This window comes from Rhinolophus ferrumequinum, chromosome 6 (assembly GCF_004115265.2).
Source record: "Rhinolophus ferrumequinum isolate MPI-CBG mRhiFer1 chromosome 6, mRhiFer1_v1.p, whole genome shotgun sequence".
NCBI classification, from domain to species: domain Eukaryota; kingdom Metazoa; phylum Chordata; class Mammalia; order Chiroptera; family Rhinolophidae; genus Rhinolophus; species Rhinolophus ferrumequinum.
Genome location: NC_046289.1, coordinates 90641636 through 90651907, shown reverse-complemented (window position 1 = coordinate 90651907; position 10272 = coordinate 90641636). Strand labels below are relative to the sequence as shown.

General features: G+C 37.8%; 1 protein-coding gene across 1 annotated transcript; it reads left to right on the top strand.

The window, feature by feature from the left end:
- Nucleotides 1-6190: 6190 nt before the first annotated feature.
- On the top strand, nt 6191-9013 carry FSCB (fibrous sheath CABYR binding protein). The gene is given in 4 exon segments (XM_033107652.1): nt 6191-6997; nt 7055-7252; nt 7376-7939; nt 8087-9013. Coding segments are annotated over 4 exon segments (2496 nt in total).
- The last annotated feature ends 1259 nt before the right edge of the window (nt 9014-10272 follow it).

Here is a 10272-nt window from a genome sequence, read left to right as displayed (position 1 = left end):
GCGAAATAAGGCAGACTGAACAAGCAGAGAACCATGTGATTTCACTGATATGTGGTATATAAACCAAAACAAGAAAAGAACAAGACAAACAAATTAGAAACAAAAACACATAGACACAGACAACAGTTTAGTGGTCACCAGAGGGTAAAGGCGCAGAGGGGTGATGAGGGTAAAGAGCATCAAATATATGGTGATGGAAGGAGAACTGACTCTGGGTGGTGAACACACATGTGAGATATAAATAATGTATTACAGAATTTTACACCTGAAATCTGTGTAACTTAACTAACAATTATCACTCCAATAAACTTTAATTATATATAAAAAAGAAATTGAAGAAGACACAAAGAAATGGAAAGACATTCTGTGTTCATGGATTGGAAGACTCAACATAGTTAAAATGGCCATATTACTCAAAGCAATATACAGATTTAATGCAATCCCCATCAAAATTCCAATGACATGTTCTAAAGAAATAGAATGAAAAATCATCAGGTTTGTGTGGAATCACAAGAGACAAATAGCCAAAGAATCCTAAGGAAAAAAAAAGACTGGAAGAAGTATCACACGTCCTGACTTCAGCATGTACTGCAAAGTGACAATAACAAAAACAGCATGTTATTGGCAGGAAAGCAGACACAGAGACCAATGGAATAAAGTTGAGAACCCAGAAATAAACCCACATAAACATGGGCAGATAATTTTTCACAAAGGAGCCAAAAACATACGGTGGAGTAAAGAAAGCCTCTTCAATAAATGATGTTGGGAAATTTGGAATGCCATGTACAAAAGGATGAAACTACACTGTTGTTACCATATGAGGCCTGACAATTAAGTTAGAGAACTTGTTGCAACAATATATATCAGGGGGATGTACATTGATGTCAGAGGGATTAGGCATTATGAAATTGTACTAGCTGGACAAACAGTTAACCAAGTTTACTATTTGGAAGTGCTGAAAAGGCTGCGTCAAAAAGTTAGACGACATGAACTTTTCGCCAACAATTCATGGCTCTTGCATCACAACAATGCATCAGCTCACACAGCACTGTTTGTGAGGGAATTTTTTGGCCAGTAAAAAAATCACTGTATTGGAATACCCTCCCTACTCACCTGACCTGGCCCCCAATGACTTCTTTCTTTACCCTAAGATAAAGGAAACATTGAAAGGAAGACATTTTGATAACATTCAGGACATCAAGGGTAATACGACAACAGCTCTGATGGCCATTCCAGAAAAAATTCCAAAACTGCTTTGAAGTGTGGGCTAGGCTCTGGCATCAGTGTATAGCTTCCCAAAGGTAGTACTTCGAAGGTGACCGTAGTGATATTCAGCAATGAGGTATGCAGCACTTTTTCTAGGTTGAATTCGCAAACACAATTTTCAGACTTTGTAAATCAAAATTAGCTCAGAAATGAACCAAAGATCTAAACATAAGACCTGAAACTGCATAGAACAAAACAGGTACTAAACTTATGGACCTTGGGTTCAAAGGGGATTTTATAAATTTGATCTCAAAGGTAAGGGAAGTAAAAGCTAAAATAAATGAATTGGACTATATCAAATTAAAAAGCTTCTACACAGCAGAACAAACCATCAACAAAACAAAGAGTCAACCAACTGAATGGGAGAAGATATTTGCAAATAACACCTCCATTAAGGGGCTAATATTAAAAATATATAAGGAATTCATACAACTCAACAACAACAACAAAAAAACAAACAATTCAATTAAAAAATGGGCAGGGAACCTGAACAGACATTTCTCCCAGAAAGACATACAAATGACCAACAGATAAATGATAAAATGCTCAACTTCACCAGTTATTTGGAAAATGCAAATCAAAACCACAATGAGATATAACATCAGTTAGAATGGCTATCATCAACAAGACAATAAGTGTTGGAGAGGATGTGGAGAAAAAGAAACCCTCAAGCATTGTAAATTGTTGCAGCTGCTATGGAAGGCAGTGTGGAGGTTCCTCGAAAAATTAAGAATAGAGTCACCATATGACCCAGCAATCCCTCTCCTGGGTATCTACACAAGAAGTTTGAAAACATTTATCTGTAAAGATATATATGTACTCTGATGCTCATTGCAGCTTTATTTACGATGGGCAAGACATGGAAACAACCAAAGTGTCCTTAATAGATAATTGGATAAAGAATATGCTGTGTATATACACAATGGAATACTACTCGGCCATAAGAAAAGATGAAGTACTGCCATTAGCAACAGCATAGATGGATGTTGAGATTATTATGCTAAGGAAAATAAGTCAGTCAAAAAAAGTCGAGAACCATATGACTTCACTGATATGTGGGATATAAAACTGAAAGCAACAAGGAAAAAGACAAAGAAACAAAAACTGATAGACACAGACAACAGTTTAGTGGGTACCAGAGGGTAAGTGGGGAGAGGGGGGTGGTAGGTGAGGGTAAAGGGCGGAGGGAAAAGATTGTATCAAGTCAAACTCTTGTCAGTAATGTTGGAGACCATTTGTTTAATAATACCCTCCATTTCTTGGGGATAAAGTATTATCTTTAAAATAAATCTTTGCTAATTTTATATTGGTATTATTTTAATTTTTAATTTAGGTGTGAATTTGATCTTTTATATATTTGTCAGTCACTTATTTTCTCTATAAATTTTCTATTTATGTCCTTTCTTAATTTTTCTATTGTGTTATATTTATAATGCTTTCCAAGATCTTTTAATATATTATCTATGTAATATTTTGTACTTATTTTTCCTAATATTTTTATTGCATTTTAATTTTATTTTTAATCACAGAAATTTCAGAATTTTATGGCTATTGTCTCCACCCTTTCACTGAAATTTCTCTTACTAAAATTACCAATGCCTTTGTAGTTGGTATATTTAATAGTGTATATATGTTCACTTCATCTTATCAGATATACTTAGTTAAGAACAAAGAAATATAGTTTAGATATTTGGTCTATATTGATTTGAAACATCTCTGCCATGTCTAAATCATAGGTTTCACAGTCATTAAAATTTTCAGTAAAATTAAGTGCCTTTCAGCACATTTGTTTTTGGTAAAATTAAATGCAAATTATCAGGTCGAGGCCTTTCAGTAAATCCCTCTGGTTTTTATGATTTTAGAAATGAGCCCAATATTGTGCAAAACTAAGTGCTAATCCTGAGTCAGAGATAAAAAAACTAGCCCTAAAGAGTGAGGAAGAGTCAGAAGTGCAACATTCCAGATAGGAGTAAAACATAGGAGGCTCTGAAAAGATGTGTTAGTTTCCTAGATTTGCCATACCACAAACAGGTTAAAACAACAGAAATTTATTCTCTCACAGTTCTAGAGGCTTGAAGTCCCAAATCTAGGTGTTGGCAGGGCCACAGGCCCTCTTGGGGAGGATCCTTCATTGCTTCTTACAGCTTCTGGTGTCCTTTGTTTTATGGCAGCATCACTCCAGTCTCTGCTCTCAGCTTTACCTTGCCATCTTCCCTCTGTGTCATTTTGTGTTCAAATTTTTTTTTTTTTTTTTTTTTTTAATAAGGATACCATTTTAACCTGATTACATTTACAAAGACTCTGTTTCTTAATAAGGTCACCATTACAGGTACTGAGGATACACAATTCAACCCATAACAGATGTGAACCAAGTGAAGTGGAGTGAGCTGAATTATGGGAGATTGCAGAATAAATGGGAAAATACCAAAACCTCAATTGTTAGCATAGATTGAATAATGATTAGCAGGTTAGGTAGATCATCAGGGCAAAAGGAGCATTTGTGGATGTTAAGAAATATGAGAAACTGCTACAAGAAATCATTCATAATTCTATTTGGAATCTAAGTAAATTTTAATTGATTATTTAGGCATGCTAATTTGCTTTTATGAATAAGCTAGTGTAAAAGGCAGTTTACTATGATAGCTTGGCATGTAAAGAACAAGTTTTTTATTATTTCCTGGAAGAAAACATATAAATATTGAAGAATGGGAAATTACTAATTTAATTTAACTGAAATTGAAAATTTAAATTTATGTCTATAGAAAAATTTGGTAAAATTTTATTTAAGACAGCAAAATTAATCCAATACATGCAATGTTATATTAACCCAATTAGCACAATGTTGTTTTTGATACTTATTTCTTGTTGTGAATTTACCCAAATAGACTTGGAAGATAGCACATAAAATGTCAGAAATTTAATTATAAAATACACATGGAATATTTAACAGATGCAATTGAGACGAACATCACACATCACAAAGAGGTTGATATACAACCCAGTTTTCAAACTGCAGAAGGTATTATTAAATCCTATGTCAATTCATGTGTAAAAAGACTATTGTTTTACTTCACTTTATTAAATCTTAGAATAACACAGTGCAGCAGAACAGACAAAAATGATAGCAGAACAAGTTGAGATATAGGACAAGCGACATGATTTCTAATCATATGCCTCTAATTCTACTCAACAGACTTTCTCTGATCCCTGTCAAGAGACAGAGGCTGTTTTAGGGGCTGGGTCAAAGAATGTGGAAAGTGCTCATTTATTTGGTTAAGATGACTTAGCTACAGTTATGACCAATACATGTCAAATATGGGGAATTATTCAATGACATTTTTATATCCTAGGGGCAATGGAGCATAAAACATTTTAAAACTATCCTCAGGTTAATGAAGTCATAGTGATTGTTTAGATGTATTTATCATTTTTTCTCTTATAACTATACTGTATTCTTAAAATCTGCTTTCTCCTCTTTAACTTTCCTTGTCATTTTATTATCCAAATATTGTATTCATCCTACTTCAGATATCAACAGTGATGGTTGGTGGGTTCCCTACACACTTTTAAACAATGGAACAAGCAACAATATTCGCTATGATATATTCTCACATGTTACAATAAAGGTATGATACTTCCATGTGCAACCTAATTTTAGAATCATCGTATCCATTTTGAGAACCACCCATATTTCCAAATAGCACCTGCCCTCAGCCTCACAACTTTCTTCTCTGTTAAGAAAGTAATTGGCTACTAAACACTTAACCTGGTTATTTTTCTGAAAGGACAGGGACTCCTGGAAGGGAATATACATAACCAAAGTAGCACAGACTGCTACTAAAGGAATATGTACTAAAGGAATATGTACTAAAGGAATATGTTTTTTGCATATCGTTTGACCAATCTCCATCTTTCTTTTGTGTCATGTATAAGTTAAAGTTTTATTTGTATTCCAAATCTAATATAGTGCCATTTATAATTTGCTTAATGGGGTTCCTATTTTTCAAAGCTTCAATTTAATGTTTTTATTTTCATTGGGGAATTCATTCCCATGTAGTTATTCAGTAAAGTATATAGTGACTATATAAAAAAATGCATTTTATATCACTTGATGTATCTTCAGACTTAACGTTCTTTTATTTGTCAAACTTTGAATAGAACTGTTTTCTGAAATAGTTGAAAATAAAATATCTAGCATGGCAAACATGTGATAGATAGATAGACAGACAGATAGTAGTCTCTTGTGGTTACTGACTGCTAAGTACACAAGAGAGGACCTAACATGGATACATACCTCAGAACTCCAGTTTTTCAAACAATACTCACTTTCTGTCAAATCACATAAACATACATTGATAAAACATTGCCACACATATGTTAGCATTTGTTTTTTCGAACAATTGAAAATAGGCTATGACATTCTGAGTTCTGCAATACAACTGTCTTTGATAGTAGGATGAAAAGAACAGAATTGAAAGTTCAAAAGCATCAACTTTAACTATTAGAAAGCAGCATTACCAGAATTTACTTGATGTTCCTCTGATAGACAAATTCTCTTTTCAACTTGATGTTTCAAAGAGTAGATATCTCACTTTCAGCCATTGTCCATCAGTGTTTATCAAGTTAAAATAAGTGCTGGAGATACCACTGATGGAACATTGTAGTTGAAATTGGCTGTGATGTCATAGACCCTTGAAAGAAACTTCTAGAAGTGAGATTTAGTTATACCAGAGACTAAACAAGAAAGATGCTTACTAAGGTGGAGTCCAATAAGAGTATAATACAGAATGCAGTCATATATGAATTACTTTTTTTCTGAGGGAGCTCAATAGAACAACACTTAATGAAGGAAGGTAAGGGCTTAACCATCTGTTACATTTCTGATCCTGATGATTAATAAATTTGAAATTCACCAGTTTTTGAGATGGAAGAAAGTGATGAACCTGATCAGCCTGTCTCAGCAGGGAGGCAAGAAATTCGAAAGAGAAGAAGAACCAGCCAACCAATGGTAGACAAATCCCAGCAGACTGAAGTGACAGACAAAAAGAAACACTTGCCGATACCACAGTCGTCTAGCCCCAAAGCTATCCTTAGTATCGGTAATATTCCTGGAAGCAAAGTCAACTATGAGTCTTTTAAAATATCTTCTCAGCTTCAGCAAACTTGGACAAAGAGAAAGCGTGTACAAGATATGAATGATAAATGTATACTGACAGACACTACTGAAGAAGAGAAAAAAGAAGAGATCAGGTCAGTTGGTGCAACGATGGGACCTGAAGAAAAGCCAGCTGCTGTTAGGGAAGCAGCCCCTGAGTTTCCAGAGAGTGTTCAGGAAGTAGAAATTCCACCAACCAGAGACTCAATTCAACTCAAGAGAGACAGATCTCAGCAGACCAGTTGCAATGGAGACTGGACAGTGGTTATCATTCCTCAAATACAAAAGGTGGACAAGGAACAGCAGACTTACTTTAGTGAATTAGAAATAGTGGCTACTGGAAAGCCAACTAGTTCTTTTTCAAAGTCAGAGGAGGGTGTGCAGAAACGTAAATCCTCAGGGAAGATTTTCATTAGTGAGCATCCTGAATTTCAACCCACAACAAGCAACAAAGAAGAAATTAGGCAGAAAAGTATCAGCCAATCTTCATTTAGTCAACAAATGAGAAAACCGACTCCAGTACTTTTAGATGAGCAAGATGTTCCAGTTGCAGTACAGCCTCCCAGGGCAGAAGAGGCCCTTGATGAACTAGCTGGGGAGGATTATGCAGAAGAGGCCCCTGCTAGAGTAGAGCCTCTCCCTGCTGAAGAGTTTCCTTCAGAAAAGCCATCTGCTGAAGTTCAGCCTACAGCAGCTGAAGAGCCTCCTGGAGAGGAGGCCCCAGCTGAAGTTCAGTTTCTGCCAGCTGAAGAGGCCCCTGAAGAAGAAGACTTTGCTAATGTAGAACCTACCCCTGCTGAAGAGGCCCTTCCAGAAGAGCCTTCTGCTGAAGTTAAGCCTCCATCAGCTGAAGAGGCTCCTGCACAAGAGGCCACAGTACTGCAATTTCCACCACCTGTGGAGGCTCCTTCAGAGGAGGCCACTGCTGAACTTCAGCCTCTCCCAGATAAAAAGACCATGGCGGGAGAGGCCCCTGTCAAAGTTCAGCCTCCAGAAATGGAGGAGGCCTCTGAGGAAGAGGCCCCAGCTGAAGTACAGCCTCCTCCAGCTGAGGAGGTATCTGCAGAAGGGGCTTTAGCTGAACTTCTGTCTCCACCAGCTGAGGAAGGCCCTGAAGAAGAGGTTTCACCTGAAGTTCATTTTCTACCAGCAGAGGAGGCCCCTGAAGAAGAGGCCCCAGTTGAAGTTCATTCTCTACCAGCTGAGGAAGCCCCTGAAGAAGAGGCCCCACCTGAAGTTCATTTTCTACCAGCAGAGGAGGCCCATGAAGAGGCCCCAGTTGAAGTTCATTTTCTACCAGCAGAGGAGGCCCATGAAGAGGCCCCAGTTGAAGTTCATTCTCTACCAGCTGAAGAGGCCCCTGAAGAAGAGGCCCCACCTGAAGTTCATTTTCTACCAGCAGAAGAGGCCCATGAAGAGGCCCCAGTTGAAGTTCATTTTCTACCAGCAGAGGAGGCCCATGAAGAGGCCCCAGTTGAAGTTCATTCTCTACCAGCTGAAGAGGCCCCTGAAGAAGAAGTCCCACCTGAAGTTCATTCTCTATCAGCTGAGGAAGCCCCTGAAGAAGAGGTCCCACCTGAAGTTCATTTTCTACCAGCAGAGGAGGCCCATGAAGAGGCCCCAGTTGAAGTTCATTTTCTACCAGCAGAGGAGGCCCATGAAGAGGCCCCAGTTGAAGTTCATTCTCTACCAGCTGAAGAGGCCCCTGAAGAAGAGGCCCCACCTGAAGTTCATTTTCTACCAGCAGAAGAGGCCCATGAAGAGGCCCCAGTTGAAGTTCATTTTCTACCAGCAGAGGAGGCCCATGAAGAGGCCCCAGTTGAAGTTCATTCTCTACCAGCTGAGGAAGCCCCTGAAGAAGAGGCCCCACCTGAAGTTCATTTTCTACCAGCAGAGGAGGCCCATGAAGAGGCCCCAGTTGAAGTTCATTTTCTACCAGCAGAGGAGGCCCATGAAGAGGCCCCAGTTGAAGTTCATTCTCTACCAGCTGAAGAGGCCCCTGAAGAAGAGGCCCCACCTGAAGTTCATTTTCTACCAGCAGAAGAGGCCCATGAAGAGGCCCCAGTTGAAGTTCATTTTCTACCAGCAGAGGAGGCCCATGAAGAGGCCCCAGTTGAAGTTCATTCTCTACCAGCTGAAGAGGCCCCTGAAGAAGAGGCCCCACCTGAAGTTCATTTTCTACCAGCAGAGAAGGCCCATGAAGAGGCCCCAGTTGAAGTTCATTCTCTACCAGCTGAAGAGGCCCCTGAAGAAGAGGCCCCAGCTGAAATTCAGGCTCCATCATCTGAAGAGCCTACTTCAGTAATGGTCCTTGATGACAAACAGCCTCTACCATATGAAGAGGCCTCTATTACACAAATCTCTACATAAGATAGCCCTTATGAAGTTCAGCCTTCACCATCTGAACAAACCCATTCTCTGGTAGAGAATGTGTCTACTGAATATCAATCTCCCCAGATGACAGACATCCCGGTGGTAAAATTAGAATCAGTGACTTCAGAAAGTGAACCAAAATATGAAAAGCCTGTAGATCTGGGTCCTGTTTCTGAAGATTTGTCTAATATCAAGAAAGTACAGGTTTTTATTATTTAAATAGAAGGTGTCATCCATGTAGAACTAAAAGAAGGGCCCCTGCCACAGTTGTAGTGAAGTCTTAATTAAACTAGCTATCCTAGGCTAAGGACTTCTGGAAGTATATACTTTAGAAAAGAGTAATCATTGGAAGTAGCTTTGTGAACAGGGAAATGAAAGGAAACCCCAAGATGTGGACTGCAGGTTGGAAAGTGAAAAATAAAAATGAATGGTTTAATTACTTTGTTATTTTCATTCAATTTAGAGTGTATAAAATACCTATTTTGAAATGAAGTAAGTTTAAGATTGAAATAGTTACATCAAATATCCTTTAACATTAAACCCTGTTGACAAGGGTAAAGTATACAGCCATATTTTCTTTTCTCTACGTGTAACTTGTAGTAAAAAAGGCATTTTTTCTTCAGTTCTCTCATCTGTTTTAAACTCTTTGAGTTTTAGTCATACATCTAAAGTTAGGTGGTGTTTTCTTCTTATAATTCATCATATCTCTTATTCTCTTTACATTTGATTCCTTCTGAGATGGGCATGTCTTCCTATTTCCATCCTTCTTGTGTATTTTACATTTCAATGTCTAGAAAAGGAAACTTATTTCCTCGGTAAAAATCTTCATTTCAACAAAGATAATTATGGATGAAGTATTTAAAAAGGTGTAAGCATAAAGAAAGGTATACTTAGATGACCTTGAGGGCATATTCCTATTTTTAATTTCATTTCAACTTAGATGTGATGAGTCCTTTTGAAGCTTGGCTTATGTTTTTTGCACTCTGAACTTGTGATGGAGAGAAACTTGTGATGGAGACACCATAATCACTAACTTTAAATGGACATTTACTCTATGCTGAACTCTTCTTTCCATGTAATTTCACTAAACTCTCACAACATAGAGTAAAATTTTAATCCCCATTATAAGTGAGGATTTGAGACACCAAGTGATTATGTAATCTACTGAAGCTAATACTAGTTAAGTGGTATCCATTTCAATTGTACATTTGGCAATCAGAATATTTCCACCAGGGGCTCTGTAGACCTACTGAATGTACTCTGAACCAGACTTGATCGCAGGCTTCACATACTACTTAGTACCCATCCACACTCACCAACAGAAATCCACAAAATTCTGTGGATCCTCCAGTATCGATATTAATTTGGACTCTGTCAAGTCCTCAAATGTTTGGACATTCCTCTATTCCAAGATATGAATACGAAAGTAAAAGGCCATATATCCCTTTGGAAAGCATTCAGAACTCATTATCAAATGT